General features: G+C 36.2%; 1 protein-coding gene across 1 annotated transcript in view; it reads right to left on the reverse strand.

Moving 5' to 3' along the window:
• Positions 1–24,067, reverse strand: part of LOC106877396 (MAM and LDL-receptor class A domain-containing protein 1-like) — a 144,733-nt gene that overhangs the window by 104 nt on the left and 120,562 nt on the right. The window contains exons 25-33 of the mRNA XM_089349700.1: positions 22,438–22,551; positions 18,236–18,383; positions 14,877–15,031; positions 13,485–13,616; positions 9,680–9,790; positions 6,290–6,407; positions 3,751–3,858; positions 1,707–1,744; positions 1–121 (exon numbers count right to left, since the gene is read on the reverse strand). The exon at positions 1–121 is cut by the window's left edge and continues 104 nt beyond it. Of these exons, the coding sequence (XP_089205826.1) occupies positions 1–121; positions 1,707–1,744; positions 3,751–3,858; positions 6,290–6,407; positions 9,680–9,790; positions 13,485–13,616; positions 14,877–15,031; positions 18,236–18,383; positions 22,438–22,551 (1,045 nt within the window). The remainder of the gene's footprint in view (positions 122–1,706; positions 1,745–3,750; positions 3,859–6,289; positions 6,408–9,679; positions 9,791–13,484; positions 13,617–14,876; positions 15,032–18,235; positions 18,384–22,437; positions 22,552–24,067) is intronic.

Raw genomic sequence — 24,067 nt, forward strand, 5'->3', positions numbered from 1 at the left:
ATCCCATAGCGTGAATTCACAAAGACTGACGCAGACCAGGGCCATTCTCCATCCAAAGCGAATTGTCCACTATTGCTCATTGCACTGGATTCAATAGAGCCCATCATTCGAGTTCCACATTCTGAGATTATGAAGAATAGTTAAATAAACAAAGAAATAATGTAAAACAAAATGTTTCAAGTTTTTCCACAAAGGACAGTAATTGTAAATGTGTTTTAAGAAACAAATTTTAACAACTACCTATTTTAAGTAGATTGAAGAATTCTAAAGCATTGGAAATTTGCACGAATTATTAGATTGAATATTTTAAAAGCTGATGAGAATTTTTCTCTTCCATCAAATTCTTTGCATGAAAATTGAATTTTTATTGACTTTTAGACACAGTCATTATGACAAAGGAGACTAAGGGACCTTAAATAGATATGTATCCTAAATATAATTACATACTTAATCTTTAGATTCAGTTGACAATTCCATTTTTCTTTAAATCATTCGGTGTATCATCTATCATACATTTTGGACTATATCACACTCTCAAACATAACATCCAGAATAATTTACTGCTAACCTATCACCTGATAATATGAATCGTCTTCTTATTCTCTGCTACCACACTTGGTACCGATCTACATCTGCAAGTTGTTAATTATGCTTTCGAAATAAGGTCGTCCTCGTCCATAGTTTCTACTCCGTCAAAACGTTACGGATTATCTGCAAAAATGTTTTGTCACTGTTGTGAAAGGCTCCATCTAGTTGAAAGTGGACTAACGAATTTCACTAAATAAAAACTATGTGAACTGTCAGGGTATTTGACAGTGTTGGTCGACCGTATTGGTTACTGTGTTATTGCGACGCGTGTTGGTTTAATATCGTACCTACGTTCGAGTAGTACGGAGTGCGTTTTATGTGAACATGATAATTCTGCGGTGGGTTATTTTAGATAACATCCAAATATTTATTTATTCTTTTACTATTTTACTTGTTTCAGTCATTTGACTGTGGCCATGCTGGAGCACCGCCTTTAGCCGAGCAAATCGACCCCAGGACTTATTTTTGTAAGCCTAGTACTTACTTATTCTATCGGTCTCTTTTGCCGAACCGCTAGGTTACGGGGACCTAAACACACCAGCATCGGTTGTCAAGCGATGTTGGGGGGACAAACACAGACACACAATCACACACACACACACACACACACACACACACACACACACACACACACACACACACACACATATACATATATACGACGGGCTTCTTTCAGTTTCCGTCTACCAAATCCACTCACAAGGCTTTGGTCGGCCCGAGGCTATAGTATAAGACACTTGCACAAGGTGCCACGCAGTAGGACTGAACCCGGAGCCATGTGGTTGGTAAGCAAGCTACTTACTACACAGCCACTCCTACTCCTATTTGGGTAACACTGTTATACACCCGACGTGCAAGCGCACGTCATAAAAGTCACCATCCTTCCTTCCACATCTACATTTAAGACTTTTCTCATTCAGTTGCATAACTTTCAAAGGATCTGATTTTTATACATCAGGTAAGTGTTTATGAAATTTTCTTGTTTGTGTTTCTGAAATGAATTTAGGTTAACAGGAGAATTGCCTCGAAGAAAGATATGAATATATTTCTTCTCCTCTTCTATAAATGTGAGGTCATATACTTATAAAGGAAACTAGTTTTAATTAAATTTTACTTACGTTGTTCACTACACTCCAACTTCGTGATGTTGCATTCGCTGATAGAAAAGAGCAGACATTTTATTAATGCATTTATTATTGTTACAATCTTATCAGTATAATGTCACTACGTGTGGAGGCGCAATGGCCCAGTGGTTAGGGCAGCGGACTTGCGGTTTCGATTCCCATACCGGGCGCTGTGAGTGTTTATTGAGCGAAAACACCTAAAGCTCCACAAGGTTCCGGCAGGGGATGGTGGCGAACCCTGCTGTACTCTTTCACCACAAATTTCTCTCACTCTTACTTCCTGTTTCTGTTGTGCCTGTAATTCAAAGGGTCAGCCTTGTCACACTGTGTCACGCTGAATATCCCTGAGAACTACATTAAGGGTACACATGTCTATGGAGTGCTCAACCACTTGCACGTTAATTTCACGAGCAGGCTGTTCTGTTGATCGGATCAACTGGAATCCTCGATGTCGTAAGCGACGGAGTGCCAACAAACAATGTCACTACGTATCATTATAAGAGAGCAGTAGCCTGCAAAGTTGATGGAAAGCTGAGCAGGGAAGAAGGACTGTAATTCATATTCAACAAAATATAAAGGCGGCGAGCTGGTAGAAAAGTTAGCACGCAGGGCGAAATGCTTAGCGGTATTTCGTCTGTCTTTACGTCTTGAGTTCAAATTCTGCCGAGGTCGACTTTACCTTTCGTGGTCGATAAATTAAGTACAAATTGCGTACTGGGGTCGATCTAAACGACTGGCCCCCTCTCCCAAAATTTCGGGCCTTGAGCCTGTATTAGAAAAGATATTCAACAAAACATGGCGGAGTTGAGTCAATGCTTAAAACTTTTCAATCAGGATGAAAATCCTATTTGTCTCACTCAATATCCTGTTGGACTCAAAACTGAAGGTCGGCAGTTGTTTCCTTTCAATAGAACTGCACAGTCAATAGCCAAGAGACTTTCCTGTCAATAACACAATCGATCTGAGGTAGAATTGCTCAGTTTTGCAATCAGTGCTAGTGCTGTAAAATTGGTGATTCCCTTGTCTAGTTATAAGTATTCGTTGTGTTTTGACTCTGTTAGTAGTGGTAATATGACCTATTCTCAAATTTCTTACAATCATTTTAAAATACATACAAACATAAATGAATCTGCGATTGCTTTAATTTACCTTACTTGAAATAAGCTGAGTGTTTTGTAGAAACAAAATAGCCATTTAGTTAATTATCTGCTCGTAGATTAAAGGATCAAATCTGCTGCAGGTTATTTGTTATGCGCACAGCTGCCAGATAGTAGAGACTCAGAATATCTCACTAAAACTGAACTGAAGCCAAGAATAAGTAAGTGAGAATAATACCTATGATACTCTGAAATTTCATTTAGGAGACTTTTATCTATCCTTTGCCGCATATTATGAAGTACTAACTATCAAAATACATTTTGTTGCCAGAGAGATTTTCTCTATTGTGTATATTATGCATAAATAAAGCACAGTGCTACAAGCAGCAGAGATAATTCATGTATAACTGATGAGTGTTTTATAATCCAGCGGAAATGGATACCAATCTACTAATACTAATGAGTTACCATTTATTCAGCGGCTCTACTTGAACTGATTTCCGACCTCCCTCAAACGGGGAATAAATACGAATGATTATTTAGTGTAGCAGGAACAACAAATTATTGGTAATATTTGTGCTAATTCTGGAAAATGTTTTATGATGTTTACTTAAGCCCTTTTTCAATCTGCATTCAAGCCCTGTTGAAAGTAACTTTGTCTTTTGCATTTCTGTGATCAATAACATCAATAGCAAGCAAATACTGGGATCAGTATAAACTTAATACACACCATCTTCAAATTATAAGGCCTTGTCCCAAAGTTTTTAGTGTGACAGATATTGTCAAAAATAAACATTCAGTGAGTCAAAACAATAGATCAGAATACATTCCAAGATATTAGTATTTCACTTTGTCACAATGGAAAACCAGGCACAATGTTACATAACAGACAATAACTTGATATAAAAGCGTAATAACATGAAAAAGTGTATAATATTTACCTAATAAATTCGGGTTCGAAACCTGGAATCAGTTGGTCATCGTTGCCTGAATACTTGTGTTTGAATACTATACCCTTTCCCGAAATTGAACCGTTAAATGTTCCATTGCTAAGAAGAGAAAAATACTTCATGTGATTATATTTCATCTTACTTCGGCCCCTACCAATAGGTATAAATCACAGCAGCTCATAGTGTGGTACTCATGTCCTACAAGCATTAGTATTCGTCTCCATCCTGGGTAAAAAGATAGAGACGAACACCAATAACCTTGTAATTGCACCTAGAAGGGTCGTTCCTATGCCAAAGTCCAGACAATGTTGTGTGCGTGAGTGTGTGTCTGTATACATATATATATATATATATATATATATATATATATATATATATATATATAAAGAATAATAATAAATGGAGTAAAACGCATATAATTAATAAGTGCCTTTAATTCCTACATATGTTTCAAAATATATGTGCACTCTACTCCAAAGAAGTGAGAGATGCAGGAATTGCACATAAATTCATCTTCAGGGAACCAACATACAAAAAGCAAGACATGCGCTTCGTAAAAGTACAGCAACCTCATTAATCTCTGGTGCGTTGAAACGTTTGTGAATGTACAGTTGGGGGCCTTCTATCAGAATTGATCACCAATTAAAAATTTCGGCTTTGTGTATTATCAAGGATACATTTAAAACTTCGGATATAATTATTATTGTTATGAAGCATTTGTTGAAGTTGTTGCATTATATCAAAGTGGAGCCCTTCATTAAAATTATACCTCGTTCCAGCATATTTTCCATATTGTTAATGCAATAAAATTGCAAAAATTTATGGTCTTCACTTTATAGTGGTAAAATGCTACCAATTTGATGATATACTTGCCCTAGGATTTTGACTGCAAGCATTGATCCTCTCTCATTCACAATATTTACTCCAAATGATTTGGAAAGCAAGTAATTTGGAAAGCATTATTATAGTGTTGTATTTTTGAATGCTTTGTATGCTTTGAATGCGGTGGGGTGAGTTACACGAAGAAATTTTTCCAGTGCTTCAGCAGGATTAGGAAAGAAAGGTAGCATAATTTCCTCCTCCTGCCGCATACTTCAAGTGGTTCATTTAACCATTGTTTACCACCATAGCAATAGCATTCGTGACACATTGAGCCGATTTCAGATTCATAGTAATGATAGGAGTTGTTATCGAATGCAGGAAGATGCCATTGCTGACGTGGCCTACATTCGTTGTGTCTGAATCGGTCATTTTCACGTCTATTTGCAGTTTCTTGTGGTGCTTCTTACAGACCATACGATGCTCTTCGAAAACGAGCAATTGCAAGTTGAGAATTTCAGTCGTCTTCGTTTTCTGCTGCACATGGAACTGCCCATCCTTTTTTTTTGGCTATCTGTACGTCGTGCATTTCTTTGATACTCGTTTTCTGTTACACATCGACTGCCATTCTTTGTTGGCTATCAGCAAGTCGTGCATCTCTTTGATGTTTGGTTTCCAATGCATGTCGAGCTTTCTTTCTTTGTCTATCATCTGTAAACCTTGCACGTCTCTCATCTTCGTTTTCTGCAGCACGTCTTGCCTTTCTTTGGTGTTCGTTTCTTGACGCTCTTCTTTTAGGAGATACTTCTTTTGATAACGAATATCAGTATTTAATAATCAAATGAAATTTCAAATGCTGTGTCCTGTCAGTATTAGCGCTAAATGTTTGGAGCTATATTACAGGAGTGTAAGGCAAGGCGTTGTGTGATAGAGAAATGTAACTGTAGCAGTCGGTAGTTAAAGCGAAGCAAATCTATAAGTTGGAACACATGTTGTTGATGTGGATTGTCTTTTTGTGTGTGTGTCGATGTTTTTCATTTCCATGTCAGCTTCTGTCTGTGTGTGTCTTATGCGTCTCGCTTCGCTGTCGGATTTTCTCTGCCTATCTCAAAGAAGTTTGTATATTTCCATCTGAACCGACAAGCTAGAAAAATAGCTATAGAACAATAGACTTACCGAATTCAGGTGACTGTGCAATAGCACTGAAAAGGCCACAGATCAAGTGGAACACCTATTTATCATGGTTCCTTTTGACGTTTGAATAGGCCGTATGCCCAAGGAGAGTTGAAAGATATAGTTTCGAATCTGAACCAGGGTGAGACTACTCCTACAGACTTGCTGATTTTACTTTCATTTTGACGGACAGACAAACGAACAGACAGAAATTCAATTATTTATATAGATGTATACATATAAACACCTATATATATGTGTGTGTATGCGTGTGTATGTGATCATGTGTGTAAGTTTATACCCATATATATATATATATATATATATATATATATATATATATATATATATATATATATATATATATATATATATTAATATGAAGTGAGACTGAATGGCTATAAACTACTACACCGAAGCTTGAATTGATCTTTTTCTTAAGACAGCGATCGGTCGGTATTCTTAATACTACATTTTAAAAGAATCTAATGTCTTCTTTTAATAGGATAGAGAAAATATGTGCATTCAGTTTTCTTACCTTCTTCCAACAAAGGAACACAATTTATCTGCAACATCGGATTTCAAATTGTCTTCACAAATAGGTCTGTATGAACCTTTGTAAAACATTTGCATGGTCTTGTTTTTGTCGTATTTAACTGGAAAACAAAATAGGAGTAATATTTAACTCATTCAAACTGAATTTTAATCCATGTATAAGGCCGCATCATTGAACAAAATATCCTCATATCATTCTTCTCCTCCTCGCTTCTTCTTCAAAACGACTTACGTGAGTTCCCATCAGTTCCTTATACGTCAGGTGTGACCACCTGACACGAGAGGTCACCTACAGGCGTTCCCTTGTTTCAACCCTCTGCGTTTTCCGTGCAAATTTATTCATTATATCGCCAAACATGGCAACTCACCTACAAACTTTACGATATTTTAGTCTCAAATAAATAAATAGATAAATAGAAATATATTTACAAATGTACATATGAATATATGTAGATATATGTATACGTAACTATGTACGTGCAAGTTCGAGCATGTATATGCGCGCGCGCGTGCACGTGTGTGTGTGTGTGTGTGCATCTTCAGATATTGTAACTACACGTGGACTTTTGGCGATTCTTTCTTTCTTCTTCATTTTCCTTTGGACTTCCATGTTTTTCCTGTTTCCGAAGAAGATCTATCCTCGAAACATAAAGCAGTTACTCTTTTCCTACACTGAATGTCTTATTAACACTTTTCACGTGCTACGTCCTCACGTTGTTGTTTTTTTCTTGTTGTATTTACCTCTGTTTTTTTTTTTTTAGTATAGCTGTGTGTGTATCCGAGTATATCTCCGTTTTTGTATACAGATATATAACTGTTTGTGTGTGTGTTGTGTGTATGTATATATAGGTTACTGAAATATATGTGCACATATGTATGTATATCTGTCTATGTATACGTATATGTGTTTGTGTATGTGTGCGTGTGCATATGTGGGTCTGTGTAAGCATATACGTGTATGAATACGCATGGTCAGACACTATAGTGTGTGTGTATGTTTGTATATATATATATATATATATATATATATATATTCCTACTTGCTTCAGTCATCTGACTGTGGCCGTGCTGGAGCACCGCCTATGGTCGAAGAAATCGACCCCAAGACGCATTCTTTGTAAGCCTAGTTTTTATTCTATCAAGCTTGGCCATACCTGCTCAAAGGTCTACGAGAAGTTTTCATAAAGTTTTCATCGTTCTCGACACAATCAAAGCAGTCTTGTGCATCTGAAACCCAAGTGTCGTTTTGATCAGCTAAAAACAGTTTTGACACAAACTTGGCAGACACATATCTCATACTTAGATCTTCTGTGATAATGGACTGAACCGAAACGTAACTAATCTGCACATCCTCTGATAACTCATGGATGGCGATACGACGATTTCCTCTCACATTTGCATACCTTCTGCAATATTTTTCTCAGTTTTGTTCGTTGCGGGTCTCCAAGAATGTGCATCAATATCGACATATTTCAGCCATCTTGGAAGCCTCTGATTCACTCGTACACTTGTATGCGGTTCATACATCCCTTTTCTATACCCTTTCTGCAACTTTACATAGAACTCTGAACAATTTTGGCCATAACAACTCTCCCTGTCATGGTCAATGTGACGATCATACGCTACCAATCTTCCTTCCAAGCACTGCTGTAATTAGCGGAAGTGAGCTATAGCGTTTAGATTTGGTGAGTATCCACTCTTTGCCAAGCGCCTTCACTCTGCATGCTTTAGCTTCGTTACTGTGAGACAGTCCGGATACTTACTGATCAGACCACGCATATATAAATGGAAAGTGGGTACTTATTTGTATCACGATGAAAACATATCAAACAATGTAATACATATAAGATTTAAAAGATCAAAATCATCAAAAAAAAAAAAAAAGATAAGCATAATAAGTGCCTACACATGTTTCAATCCGGCCAATAGGTGAACAGTGCTTCGGATCAGCGGGATTCGAATCATGTTAAGAGTTATAGATGTAAAAGAACCCAACAGTATGACCGGATTTCATCAGGGATGTCTTTTTCAAAAGACGAATGCTTACATATTGGTGGTAAGTAACGAACTAAATAAGATGGATGAGGACCGTATTTTCAAATTTGCAAATAACGTAAGCGATAAGTTGTTAGGAAAGATAGGATGGCGAGGTAGTAGGTGGTAGGGGAGATATTATCTAATCAAATCTTAATAAAATATTATGATGTATTTGGAAAATAGACTGTTATATTTGTTAAGGGATGTAAAATAATCATTTGTTGTATGCTTTGTGCATATATAAGCTTACTTAGGATACCTATATACCCGTATAAACGAGTATACATATGTGTTGTCGTGTTTGTGTGTTTGTTTATGTGTTTTAGTGTATGTGCTTGTGTGTGTGTGCTTTTGTATGTGCTTGTTTATATATGCGTTTGTGTGTGTATGTGTGTGTGTGTGTGTTTACCTGGGTACGTGTCCATATACGATTATGTATGCGTGTGTGAGGGTATACTCATGTCCTCAAATATGTATCTAGATACGGTGGAGGGATGCTATGTGGGCATATATACAGTACTTATATATATATATATATATATATATATATATATATATATAAGTACTGTATATATATATATATATATATATATATATATATATATATATATAAGGAACATTATAATTCAATGTATATGTCTCAGAGTATGTGTGTGCCCTAGGGTAGGAAGAATGGCAGCAGTCTATACAGCTCTAACACAAGTTTATGCATTTGTTTTGCAAGATTCTTGATATGAAATCGTGCGTTGAAACAGATATTGTTATATTTTGGGATAATAATTTATTTCTTTTTTGCTGAACAAACACACGCACTATATATCCGTTCTTCACTTCATATTCATTTTATTATTAGTATTTTATGTTCTACGCCTTAAATCTTTCTTCACATGTCCTGTGACCTCTTCAGAGATAATCCATCCCATGTGTCTCCACCTGTTCTGTTTAATCCATTATGACAATGCATGATCCCTGCCTACCAGTCACAGCTATAAACTAATTAAGATTACAAACTGAAAGATAAGTAGTTTTGAACTATTTGCCATCTGTGTTCGATTGAATCTTCTCAACATTTTAATTGTTTCAACATGGTTGTCGGTGAACTGGTCACCTTCTGAGCACCCATTTCTGTTTTGCTTCTTTATATGTTTAAAATTCATAGTAATAACATCTGAATTATCATCTCGACCTCATGTAGCTCTTTCCTTTGGCACAATTTGACAGAATTGTTCGGTGACCGAGAAAATCGGAAGTCACTACTACGACCCGCCCTAAATGTAATCTCCCTATTAATGGTTGGTATATAAAAATAAAAAAGCGTACAATTGTTTCTACTTACAGCAATGGAATTCATCTGAGCCGTCATCACAGTCTTTATTACCATCGCAACGAAGGTCTTTCTTGATGCACTTCTTATTTCTGCATTGCCACTGTGCGTTTGTACAGCTATCTGAACATAGAAAATCAAACAAAAGATACATGATTCTTATTGCTCACAGGAAATCTTCCAATGTATCCTCTTACACTTTGTTGCTGCTGCTGCTGCTGTTGTTGTTGTTGTTGTTGTAGTTGTTGCTGTTGTTTAACCTCAGCTCCGTCATGATTCAGTGGATTTACGATGACTTGCAAACTCTTACCATAAAATATTTGTTCTAAGACATACCTAAGGTTAAATATTCAATGTTTCCTATTATTAAGATGACAAAGAAAGATTTGAAGGGATATTCTTGACGTTTCTAACAGGAAGAACAAATGTCTTGAGTCTTTCTCCTTGCTACCACATTAGGTATACTGATTGTGTCTAAGTCAAATACTAAAGATGGTATAATTAACTTTATACAAAATTTTCTGTCTTATCTTCGTGATCGTAATTATCGTCGCAGTTTTGTTAACCTCGATACTGCTTCAATTTGCATTTGAAACTATTGTACTTTTTATTTAGTATTTAGCAATTCAGCTGATTTACTTCACGAAGAATGACGTTTTCTGTGTAGCAATATGACAAAATGGATTCAAAATTCACTTCAAAGTCGTGTTTCCCTTCTTTCAATTACCATGACAATCTGAACAGCTTGAAGAGGTAAATGAAACAGATGGATCACCGAATGCTTCTTGGGAAACACGGCTAGGATAGTTCGGTGTCAGTCAATTTCCCATCAGATCTGTTTGCTGTCAATATACAAGGCAGAACGCCTTCACATTATCTCATTCTATTATTCTAGTTTTTATTTGTGATGTTTAACTGCATACATGAAAAAGACGAATCGTGTTGCTGTCGAATTGTTAGTTGTGTGATTCTCGGAGTGTTTTGAGTTGAATCTATTTTATGTAATATAAATAAATTAATATGTAACGTAAATCTAGAGATATAAGAGAGAAAACCAAAAGAATAACTCTCACACAAAAAGGGCTTAACTGAGCCGAGTACATATTTTTTAAGGGTCTGGTATATGTTCCATCAGCTCCTTATGCCGAACTGCCAAGTTAAGAAGATGAAAGCACACCAACATCATTTGTCTGGTGGATGGGGAGCAAACACACGCACGCACGCACGCACGCATGCACACACACACACACACACACACACACACACACACACACACACACGAAGATGTATCCAAGGGAAACCGGAATTTTGCAATGTTATTTTATTCACATAGTTTCACATGTTAATACTTTTATCGCCTCGCCTTCAAAGTACTCTCCATTTGAAGCAATACATCGATCGAGGGTCGTTCTCCATTAATCGAAGCACGGCTTGGACTTTGCGAAGTGATGTCTTTTAACGCCTCCATCGCCTTTTTTCTTCATCTCATCCACATCTGTAAATTCCTCAGCATCAGCTTTCGTCACTATTGATGACCTTCAGAAAAGGTCCGGATTATCATCCAACTGTTCTTTCACATCACGACATGTATTCAGTCGTGACTGCTTTTGATCTTCCGTGAGCAAGTGAGGCACAAAATTTGCTGAAACTCTTTTCATTCGTAATTCCTCGGAACTCCAAGACACAATACACTGAACCGCAAAAGAAACGCGAGGTGTGTTTGACTGTGAAATATATTTTAATTTCATTATGTCAGAGATAAATTTCGATAAATCTGATAAAGTCAATTTCTTGGATGCACTTTGACCACAGTCTATGGATCGTTGTCTTGTGTTCTGGAAATGGGCGAATCCAGTACATCGAGATAGTAGGGCATGACATATTCAGTACCGTGTATGCCATCCCTGGGTGTTAATACGGCCATACAACGTCGGTACATGGTGTGCATGAGGCGATTCACAAAAGCCATTGGCAGCTGCGCCCACACACTAAGGAAAGCTGCCTCCAGTTACACATGAGTTGTCGGCCTTGGGACCACTTGGTTCAGACGTCTTTGGATTTCATCCCATGGGTGTTCTATTGGGTTCAATTCCGGACTGGGAGCCGGATAAGACATGATTCTGATGTTGTGCTGACGCAGGAAGTCCATGGTGACTCTGGGCGTGTGGGAGGTAATATTGTCACGCTGCAATATGGGGATATGTTGACGCGCGAAGACGGGCACAATTAGCTCGCCTTCCGTGAGTACTTAAGTAGTATTCAAATGCCAAGGCTATATTAACGTTAACCACAGCCAAAAATCTAGAGCAGTCCTCGTTTTCAGAAAACCCTTGATACTGTACACCAACAAGAAATTTCAGTTTGAAACGAGAGCTAATAACTAACTTGTTAATACACTCAAAAGACAGGTGCTTAAACTTACACATAATTATCTTTATAAGGTACGAAAGTTTCGTGACAAGACGCATATATTTTGACATAACATACAACAAGTAATTTAACACAAATCATACACAATTGATTTTATACTTTTGCAAACAGAAATATAATACAGTTTTTAGTTTACAAGAATGTTGCTTTGATTGTTAATCTCTCTGAAAATTTTCTCTTAATATTCTCTCTGGTTCATTATGGCACAGTATAATTCTTGTAAGCATTAATAAAAAAAGAAGCAAATTATTTTCATATTTCAGAAATGCCGTTTAATTTTTTTCATGCAACACTTCTGACTTTTGTCATCAAAACAAAGCAGATCATCAACTACAAGGTATCAGTACGCAGTGTTTGCATTTGTAAACCCCAATGTTTGCAGTCCATTCCTACTTTTGTTAAACCCGTCATCCGAATACCAAGGGAAAGAGGGACGCTAGTATTTTTTAAGGTTAGTTCAAGACTTTGATGACACCCCATTTAATAACCGACCTTGTGGGATTCTGACTAGAATACAGGCGACGAATGGTCCTGTTGACGATTTGATTAACAATGAATTAATCGATGAAGAGTTGATGCTGTTTTCCAATTAAACTTTAATCACTTGTTTCATTTTCCAGTTGAATTTTTTCTATTTCCAATGCCATTTTGTTATGTAAAACATCATGTTTACTTTATTCTTGTTGTCAATCCAGCTATTTCAATTTCCCTCGTAAACTTAGTGCTTTCTACGAAACAGTTCAGTTCCTTATTTCTTCCATTTTTTGTGAATATTATAAACTGTCTCATGTTAGTTTTAAAACCATTTTTAATTCTAAATATCTTTCTAGAAACAAACGTTAAGATTAATCCTGTGGATTGCTAGACTTGGTGGAGGTGGTTTTTTTGCATTGCTATATACCAAGTAAAATATTATTGTTTATATTTTATTTTAAAATGTTATTTTTATAAATTAATAAAGAAAAATAAAATATAAGATTTTATGGAAATATAATGTAGTAAAAATTTAATGCATCATGTTCTTCTTTCTTTGCGCCCTTTTAAAGCCTAGCCAGGCTCATGGGCTCGGTTTCCCGGTTTCTATGGCGTATGTGTGCCCCCCCCCAGCTCGACGGGACGCCAGTCCATCGCAGCTTTACTCAAGAAACAGGAAGAAAGAGTGAGAGAAAGTTGGGGCGAAAGAGTACAACAGAGGTCGGCACCACCCCCTGCCGGAGCCTCGTGGAGCTTTAGGTGTTTTCGCTCAATAAACAAACACAACGCCTGGTCTGGGAATCGAAACCGCGGTCCTCCGACCGCGAGTTCGCTGTCCTAACCACTGGGCCATTGTGCCTCCACGCATAATCTAATATTCCTTTATAAAAAGACTGAAAGTTTCTCTGCTTACCACAATCTTCTTCATCACTATGATCATCACAGTCAGGTTGTCCATCACATACACTTTCTTTGAAAATACACGTATTTGTAGAATTAGTTCCATTGCGACTTGAAGGACAGCTCACTTTACCAAGTGGACATGCTGAAGATGCGGAAATAGAAAACGGAATATATAAATAAATTGTCATAACATATTCTTTAAATAAATACATATTTGACGTGTTTAAACTTTATTGTAATCTTGTGATCTTATTTTCTTGTAAGAAGCTGAAATTAACGATTATATATTTAGAGCTTTTAACAGGTTTTCTTCATCTGAACTGCTGATATATTTACAGCCTTTCTAACCAACATATCAACATGACTTCAGCTTGGAACAGATGACAAAGTATTGCAATAGTCTATATGATTGCAAAAACATGCCTGAGAGGGTAGGATTTAAAGAACAATATCAGGTATAGAATACTTGAGCTGTAAAAAATTCCCCCTAAACCAACCAAACAATATAAACAATACTTGAAGACGCTCCCCCAGCTTCCAAAATTTACTGAGATTTACCCATTAATGCAAGACTTGCAATACCACAGTGGGAACAACTAAAGCTGTCGTCATCCATCACACAACTCTCAAGCTATTTCGTCTCGAAGACTGCAACCGATTCTTCTGGTCCCTTGGTAAAGAGTTATCTACTAAGTTTACAGAATCTTAACATCCACTTCACAACAATGATGGATCTGTGATTAGTAATCCCGAAGAGGAAGGTTCTATCTTCGCTTTCCCGTTTTGCAGCCAAATTCACAGGAAAAGAGCTTGAAACAACTCCTCCAAAGCTATCAGTCTACCACCTGCATACATTGATGGTAACAACAGAAGTACCTGAATTCAATTCAACCCAAAAGGATCCTTTACTCACTAATCATTTCAATCTCTCGCTCTCAACGGAAATCTAACCTGACCGTTGGAAACAAGCTGCAGTATAATCGATTCACCGTAAAGGTAGCTTCTCTAACTCTTCCAACTCTCGCCTTGTCACCCTCATATTCAATATCCCTACTGTGATTAAGTAAGCCTTTAACACCGACATTTGACACTTTGAATCTCTCTAACTCACTTCCTGTTTACCACCACTAGTAACACGTCCTATAGTTAACTCCATTGCTGATCTAATCTCATTTGTTACCGACCAGTGGATTCTCGCTTAGGAGAAATTAGAGGAAGGCAATATTGACATCCTCGATTTCAACAAAGCTTTCGACCGTGTCTGGCTTGCGAATTTCCAGTACTGAAGTATTAGTAGCTTCAAGTGAAATAATGACTATAAATTGCATTATAGATTCGAGTTAAATTGTCCATTGCATTCATATTGTCATATAATACCAAGAAAGGGAAATACTGTACTTACTTGTATTAGAACAGAACACATAAGGCACATTGCAATGACACTGCTCACAAGAACGCTTATAACAATTCAAAGAGCCATATCGATATCCATAATAATAGCAGTAGATGTAATCTCCTGTAATGTATTCGCTTTTCCTTTTCCAATATGAAGTTCCGCTTTAAATTAGAAAACAAAATCGTGGTAATTACATTTCATTATTCGTTTCCTATTTCATATTTTATGATAGCGTTTTACAACCGTTTTTCATGCTCACTAACACTAATGTGGGTTAGGCTACTTGCAGGATCAATTGATTTTATTAACTGATGTCTTTCTTAGAATTAATAACTCAGCAATGAAGTGAGATGCGCATTAGTTATGTATACATTGAGTCTATTCATTAGACTAATTTTCAACGAGATGCCGTACTTACAGCTAAGCGCACAGTTAAAACAAAAATTTTGTTTTAATAACACAGTAACGGGTAGCAATTGGAGTAATATTTTACTGATGGATGCTCATCATCCAAGAAATAGAAATGAAACTTATTCTTATTTTTATGTTCTGTAACTTAATGAGGGACAGAATTTGGTGTTTTGCTGTCATAAAGTTCAAAAATACCTTATTTTCATTTCCTTTGTTTCCTCTCTATATAGTATAGGTTTTATTTGAAAAGAGACTTTTATAATTATATATTGTTTCTTTATGACTTGCAAATGTTTTGCATTGCTTCATAGAAAAGATACATTTCATTGCTATCAGCATGAGTGTTTCCGCAATGTATACGTGTGTGTCTTTAGGTGTATCTATACGGAATGCGAGGTGTATTTGAGGACAATTAGCTATCAGTATATTACTCCCAAGAAAAGTAAAACGTTTCTATTTTTTTCTGATACTCTATGGCAGATAAAATTCTCACACAGGAAATGAAATAACATGCAAGCATCATTGCTATATATACGGAACACAGCGACTTAGAGATTGACAGCTGTCTTATATGTGGAGGATTTTTTATACCCCAAGCTCGATTGGAATTAGAAGCCGCTGATGGGAATATTTCAACTGTATCAAAGAGTAAAAAAATCCTAAACATTCTGGCAATATAAGAACATCACAATTCGTCCTGCAGGTTCAAGACTTTGTCGATAATGATCCCAGAAAATTGATTTCGCCACAGAAAGTCAGAATTGTGGTTCGAGAGGTCTTTCTCTACAAATCATAAATGCTGCAGAAAGACCTATTCATGCCTGCAAAGATACAAGAATACAGTTTGATTCTTGTCAGATGGTAGTTACTTAACGAGGTTAAAAACTCCCTTCGAACATGGCATACATTGTTTCATCTCTAATACGGAAGACTTCGACCAGGACCAAAATTTTAATATGAGAAATGACGACTGGTTAAGTGCAGATCCTTCTGATGTCCCCATAGTGTTGCACACTAAGTATCCAGCGCCTCGGATTGTTTTAGTAACGGTCGTCTGAGTAACTAATGTAATGTCATGTGAGCTTATATCTTTCCATAGAGCCTTGAATTAATGCTGCTGGATACGTTGTAGTGCTGGAAACAGTTGTTTAGCCCTGGATACCAGAGGTACGCTATGGAAGGCCACACGTGCTTCAACAAAACTCAATACCTTCTCACAAAGCCCACGTTTCTCGAGAATGGATGTTAAACAATCTTTAGAATAATGTAACATCAATCTTTAGAATAATGTAACACATCAGATCTAAATCTTTGGAGTGTTGATGAAAGGGAGACTAATAAATATCATCTCAATGGGGGTCACCATTGTCCAGGAAGTGTTCGAAATAAAGGACCATTTAGTGCAGGCACCTGAAACATTCTGGCTCCGCATTAAAGTAGTCATTTAACCTGAAGGTGAATTAGGAAAATAATCTTAGAAAGATTATCGAGAACATGTTGGAGTTTTTTTCTAGTAGCAGATGTCCTTTGGATTTGCAATACTCGATGTCTTCTTTACCGATGACATTTTCCCATAGGCAATGATCCTTTCCTACCCTTGCATTGAAATCTCCTAGTAACTTAAATTTGTCCATTAGTGGTGTGTTGACAATGATACTACCTAGTTGTTAGTAAAGTTGATTCTTTACTCCTTTATCAGCATCAATAGTTAGAACATTAGCAGAAATGAGAGTGATGTAACTCTCATTAGGAAGTATTCACTGAAGAGTCATTTGTCGTTCGTTATTGTTAGGTGATGGTCTTCTATGGTGCAAGTTTAAATAGCAAAACCGACATCTGGGATTCTTCCTTCCAATTCATCCTTGCCATTCCAAAAAAATATATGGCCAGAACCAGTTTCTTCTATTTTTTCCTTCTCTTGAAAATCCTATTTTACTCAAGCCCAGTCAGTCCTTTACAGACTAGAGGTTTGCATCTTTCTGGTCAGTCGGTGCTGTCAATGTCGAGAAAGGTCCTAACTCTCCATGCACCAAAAATCATATTGTTCAATCTTAAGATTCTTGTTGTTTCGACCACATGATGTTCGAAACATGTTGGCCTGCCAGGTGTGGTTTCCCAGCCGGGCAGTTGTAGCAAATTTGTTTAGTTCACCTTTTATAGTACCTCTCTCAATTCAGGTGGGCAGCGATATTCCTAAAAGGCCAGCTTTGACACGAATTCAGGACGGGACTTCTAAGTAGTCAATGGATCTTAGGAAAGTGACCATCAAACATTCACTCCCAGCCTGCAGGTTTAGGACCTGAAGTTTCAGGTTTCTCCAAACCATGCTCCCATGATCCATTCCCCATCACCCTTGGGCTTTGCAAGAGTTGTTTTGGGGTAAAAGACAACTGGAGTAGAAGAAAGTTCCAATGGCATGGATTTTTTAAAGGTGTACCTCAACTTTCCAGAAAGCGACCCATACACTTGGTTTCATGGTCACCCTGATTATCGCTCCTTGTTGTGATGGAGAGGCTTGTGTGGACCAATGCCTCTGAAGGCGATATCACCAGGATTTCTAAACTCCTGGTTTAGAAGGTCAAGGACAAGAACCCAGACTATGCGTGACGAGCCCGTAGAACCCTCAACAGTGGAAAAAGCGGATAATGAACACAAGAGTTCTCAACGCCTGAAGCAGCAGATAAAGAGGGCGATACACAATGGATATGCTACAGAAGGCGACACTCAAAATTATAACCGGCTCAGCGGCAGTCCGTTGCAGTTTTATAGCTAGATCCTATATGTTTCATTCTATATGTGCTGCAGAGGAGTGGCAAATAAAGAAAATGAAAAGGTGGCTCTTATTTTTAACAGTTTAAATATAAAACTTCTTGTAATAAATCAATATATAGATTCTTGTAATAAATGAATATAAAAATACTCGTAATAAATTAATAAATTAATAAATTGTTTACTTGAAACCAAAATTGGAGCAGATCGTGTTCAATGTCGATTCAGGAAGAGAGTAGGCACATGTTGTCAAGTATTCCGATCCACTAAGCGTTTTCAATTTTCCGGACCACAAATCTCGACCACCAGTCAATTTATATTTTGGTTTGTTACCTATATTAATAAGACAGAATACAGATTAAGACATTGAATACTTTCTATTAGGAATGACATCATTTTTGTAAAGGTGATGTTAAAAGTTGGTTGGATCACTTTACTAGCACTTATTGACCCTGGAAATATAAATGACAGTTTATCCTAGCGTGATTTAAATTCAGAATAGTGAGAAATGATAAGGATAGTAAACGCTGCTAATTATTTGATTAAATTTGCTGACACTTTTGCCGACTCTTTACCAAAATGCTTGTTAGGATATTGATTGATATCTTTTGGTTAGACTCAAGTCCAAACTGATTCTATTTTTAATAAAACTGGAAATCAGACATGTAAAGCTGATTCTGGTGTGATTCTAACTCAAAATGTAGATGTAAGAAATTAAGCACCATTTCTCCCAACTCAACACCTTAATATCAATTGTAACATTGGTAATATTGATTCTTTAACTTTGTAATGGATTACAGACCTTTAGAGTAATAAACTAAATTAATGATATTTTAATACATTCCGTGGTTCATTGAAATATTACGTACACTGTTTTATCTTTAGTTTCCCCACGATAAATAAGTTAAGTAGTAATAATATTTAGGAGTTAATTGAACTGAGTGAAAACCGAGCCTACAAAAGTTTGCCTTATGTTTACAAACACAGTTTGAAGCAGAAAGTAAGGTCTACGACACTTCCTGGAGGATTGAGTTCATCAATTTCTATGCGAGGTATCATCACTCTTCATGTTCTTTGGAAATTGCATATATGACTACTTGTATTGGTATTCTCTCACTTTAGCACTGCATTTCAAGACATGTCAGTATAAGTGCACATCCCAGTGTGCATTTCTCCCTTTTTGCCGTTTTGCTGATTCTGATTGAAGTATCGATTGAAGAGTTATACAAAAGGGGTTAAGGTGGTTTAAAATTTTACATGGCAAAAAGGAAACAGTTATCAGCAAACATAAAACCACTGACAAATGGGAAACGGTCTTGTTAAGTAATCAAAAACAGTGCCAGCAGGAACACTATTCTTGAACAAGACCTTTTTTCATTAGTCGCAGTGCAAACATGTATTAAGAAAACCGTACAACAGAATCTCTGTGTATTTCTTATCTACACATGAAATCAATATTTCACATGCAATAATCTTATAAGCGTAGTAATTATTTTCAAGGTGCATTCAAGTGCTAATTATACAAAACCAAGGAATTACTTAGAGATTTACCAACATCAATCATCATCATCATCATCATCAACATCATCATTGCCATCATCATTATTTTACGTTCTCTTTCAATGGTGGCTGACATAGCTTGAACGCTTTGCACGATCTAAACCAGAATGTTTATTGTCCTTTTCAATGAGGGAGGAGAAATATCTCGTAGAAATGTCTCCTTCTTTGCTTGTTTCCTTACGCCTAGGTCCCTTCTAACACCAGACACTTTATTTGGTTGCACTCGGTACACTTTTCCGTGATGACAGTAATGATGACGATTACTTGTATTCCGTAAGACGGTAGATTTCTTACTCATCAAAAAGTTGGGTTGCTATTGTGAAATTACGTTAGAGTGAGGGAAGGAGAGAGGGAGGAAGAGAGACAGTGAACGAGAGAGAGAGAGAGAGAGAGAGAGAGAGAGAGAGAGAGAGAGAGAGAGAGAGAGAAGTAGTCAGAGAATTGTCATCTAGTTTCATATAGGAACAAAGTACTTCTCGTTCTTGCACGGAATGCAATGATAACATAGCGTTGAAGTAAGGTCACCGATGCGGAAGATCTTTGAAGGCTCGAGAGAGATATGCTGCAATGTTAATCTGTGTGAAGGACAGAATGGATGAAACTAAGAAAGTAAGAATTAAAAGTATCAGCTTGTGTATACAGGTTGGTTACTGTGGCAATGTTATGCAATGTGATTTTTTACACATATAGGACTAAAGTAACGCTATATAGTGACAGGTAATATATGATGAGTGCGTTAATATTGAGAAAGGGAAATGTAGCAGACTGGAAGAATCATTGCCATGCCGGGAAAACTATTTAGCAGTATTTTGTCCGTCTTTCCGTTCTGAGTTCAAATTCTGCCGACATCGATTTTGCTTTCCATTCTTTTTGGTGTTGATAAAATAAGTACCATTTGAATCGACTTATCCCTCTCCCGAAGTGACTGCCAGTGTGCTAAAATTTGAAACCAATATTAAGAAAGGAAATGGTCAGTACTACCGGAAACCTTTTTAATCCATACTAGCATAAAACAACAGATACTAAATGATACTGACAATCATGACAAACCCTTTTTGTTATCGGTTATCACTTGCGCTAGTTTTGACTGAACTCGCGTTTGCGCATGCAGGTAGTCAGCCAAATCAATAGATACAACCTGCAGATCCACTGTTCCAGATAAATCTCAACCTATATGAGACCCAAACTGTTCACTCCAAACGGAGTCGTTAGATCGAACGGGCTGCATTGTAGCACCGTTTTCAAATATATTTCTGTACACCTGGATGCTAATTGTAATAATGGTGGTGATATTGGTAATGATAGTGATGGTAGTAATGATGGTGTTGGTAGTGATCAAAGGGATGAAGATCATGATCATCATAATAATAATGAAGATAACATTCTATGAAGCATTTACCATACCTTATTTTTCTTTGTTAAATTGTAACCACCACCACAACAGAAATTATGGAATAAATGTTTTCTTTTTATGAAATAGCAAATGCACCCGTCCTTTGTATGGTTTAAGTTGCTATAGTGATATTTTTTTTTTACCAAATAATTGAACTACCGAGAAAGTTTATGAGTAACACGCAATCTAAGTTTCCGATTTTCCTAGGAACAGAAAACCAAATTGAAGGCTGGTTATTGTGGAGGTCGTTGTACTTTAATGATCATGGAACATATAAGTTTGCAAGCGATGCAAAGTAGAGCTACTGAAGTGTTGATTGGGAGTAGATTACGGATAATGACTACAAAATATAGTTGTTTTACATGAAAGCAAAATGGTGTAAGGAAATTGAAGGAAGACGTTGAAACCCCCCCCTCCTCTGCGAGGTTATTTTATTCAATAGCAACGAGAGCTATTTTTTCGGAGAGATGTATGATTGTTACGTTCAAAAATGGCATAATACCTACTTGAAAAAGCAATGTATTAGCTACGTGCTTACAGTGTACGGCCACTCTGAAATTGGCTTCAGGTAATGAAAAATGAAGACACGAAGAGTTTGACTTCAGTTCACGAATACTGCTTTGAATCTTTAGCAGTTCGCCGCGTTCGATGTATCGTAATAGATGGGTAAATAAGCATCCTTAAAGTGAAAGAGCGCTTTGGTCGTTAAACAATGGTATCAACAAATAAAAGAGAGGGAAGGGTACATCAACTTTCAAGTAACTGAGAATAGGTACAGGTAAGCCAAAGTTTAATGCAGTTTAAATATGGAGATTAAAATTGTTTAGTATTGGATAATCACCACGTAGTGTTCCTAGTCAATTTAATCACTGTGGCAGATGGACAGTCGAAATAAATAATTCGACAAAATCCTTTCCCTTTTATAATATTTTTTAACCCCAAAATAATACAAAATTACAACATATAAATAATAATGACAAATGGACAGACGAAATAAATAAGTAGACAAAAACCATTCACTTTTATGATAATCTCTAACCAAGTAATAATACATAATTGCAACAGATAAATAGATAATAAAATTTAAAAACGTGAAAAACCACTGCAAAATATTCTCTAATGCCAATATAGGAACATATAGATTAAGAAAGCATGGAAGATCCGACATACAAAAAAGTATGTACATACAATAGATTCGATAAAGAAAAACCGTATAGCACCGTTTTTCTGGTTTGTCCTTTTACGCGGGAGCTCTGGAAAAAATGTTATAGTGAATGACCATTTTTGGGACGTAAGTAATATGTGTGTAAAGTATGGTGAAAATCGGCTGAGAACTGTGGGAATGTATGCGTTAGTTAATATACATACACATATTGTGATTTATATATACTAGATAAATATATCTGAGGAAATAGAAATATGAATAAAACTTACTTCCACAACCACTTTCATCTTCTCCATTCGGACAATTCTCTATTCCATTGCATTTCTCAGTATAAGGATAGCAGGTATTGTAGTATTTACAAGTATTCCAATTTTCTGTACAATCTTTAAATTAAAAACAAAAGACAATATAAGTAATATCATTGACAGTATCACTCAATCAATCAACCAATCATATTATCGGTCTGTCTTTCTATGCATGCACATGTATATATATATATATATATACACACACACATATACATAATGTTTTTTTGCGTTTTTGCGTGTATTGCTCTGTATATATAATTGTAAGAAAAATCTTTTGCTATTTAAGCATCCACTAAAACATACATTTTCAGTCTGTAAGCATTGTTATTTAGATTAACATAAAAATTATCTATTAAAAAGAGGTCACCTCTACTCATTCTTACAGATATATATATAATACTGTACAAAAAACTATCTCTTCATTATTCTACTATCTCTCTCTCTCTCTCTCTCTCTCTCTCTCTCTCTCTATATATATATATATATATATATATATATATACGAATACGAACTATATATATACATTTTATATATACATGCATATATACATAATATATAATATATATATTATATGATATATGTGTGTGTGCGCGTGTGCGTGTGTCTGTTTGTTCCGCCTCACCATCGCTTTACAACCGATGTTGATGTGTCTACATTCCAGAAACTTGGCGGTTCGGCAAAAGTCATGCGGACGAATAAAGGCGGTGCTCCAGTATTAGCACAGTCATATGATACATATGATATATATATATATATATATATATATATATATATATATATATATATATATTATATATAGAAATATTATAATACTAGGGAATGTCAAAATCCGAACTTACAAGGATATACAATTTAATAATATCAAACTGAATTTTATAATGAAAAATATATTAATAATTTAGAGAAGAACCACCAAAATGCAATTCAAGCATTCCTTGAGTTGTATCTTGGTGGCTCTTCTCTAAATTATTAATATAATATATATATATATAATACAAAGAATATATACATATATATATATATATATATATATATATATATATATAAATGCTCGAAATACGAGAGTAGAAAAACAACCAACAACTGATGAAGGGTCGTCCTTTATGTTGTTTGTCTTCTTTTCCATTTGTGTCTTTAGTTCTTTGAAAAAATAGTTCATATTCCATGTACTCGCACCTCGTATGGATATTAATAGTTATCGCCAAGCCAACATGGCAGTCCAGAAAATAGGACGAATGCTGCCGTTGATTAGCTCCAAGAGGTCATCGCCTGTAGCTAGCTATGTGACACACGAACCTGTGTCCTTTATAACCTTCGAACAGGGGAGGTCAGCCGCTTCCCCTTGCTGGTCTGGCATCTACAGACTAGTTTCGGGTATTTCCCCTTATCAAGCGTTGAGATGTATTGTAAGAACAGAAATAACATCTCAACGCTTCTAAAAAAGAACAAACTTTGTTTACTTTCATCGTAAAGTTGAATTTAACGTTAGCGTCTTATGAAGCTAAATTTATAAGTTCTAAAATTGTAAAAGAATTCGTTGCTGAGCAGTTTAGTTTAATGGTAAAGCACTTGACGCGTAATCACAAAAAAG

The sequence above is a fragment of the Octopus bimaculoides genome, chromosome 3 (assembly GCF_046866305.1).
Source record: "Octopus bimaculoides isolate indiv1 chromosome 3, ASM4686630v1, whole genome shotgun sequence".
In the NCBI taxonomy this organism is placed as follows: domain Eukaryota; kingdom Metazoa; phylum Mollusca; class Cephalopoda; order Octopoda; family Octopodidae; genus Octopus; species Octopus bimaculoides.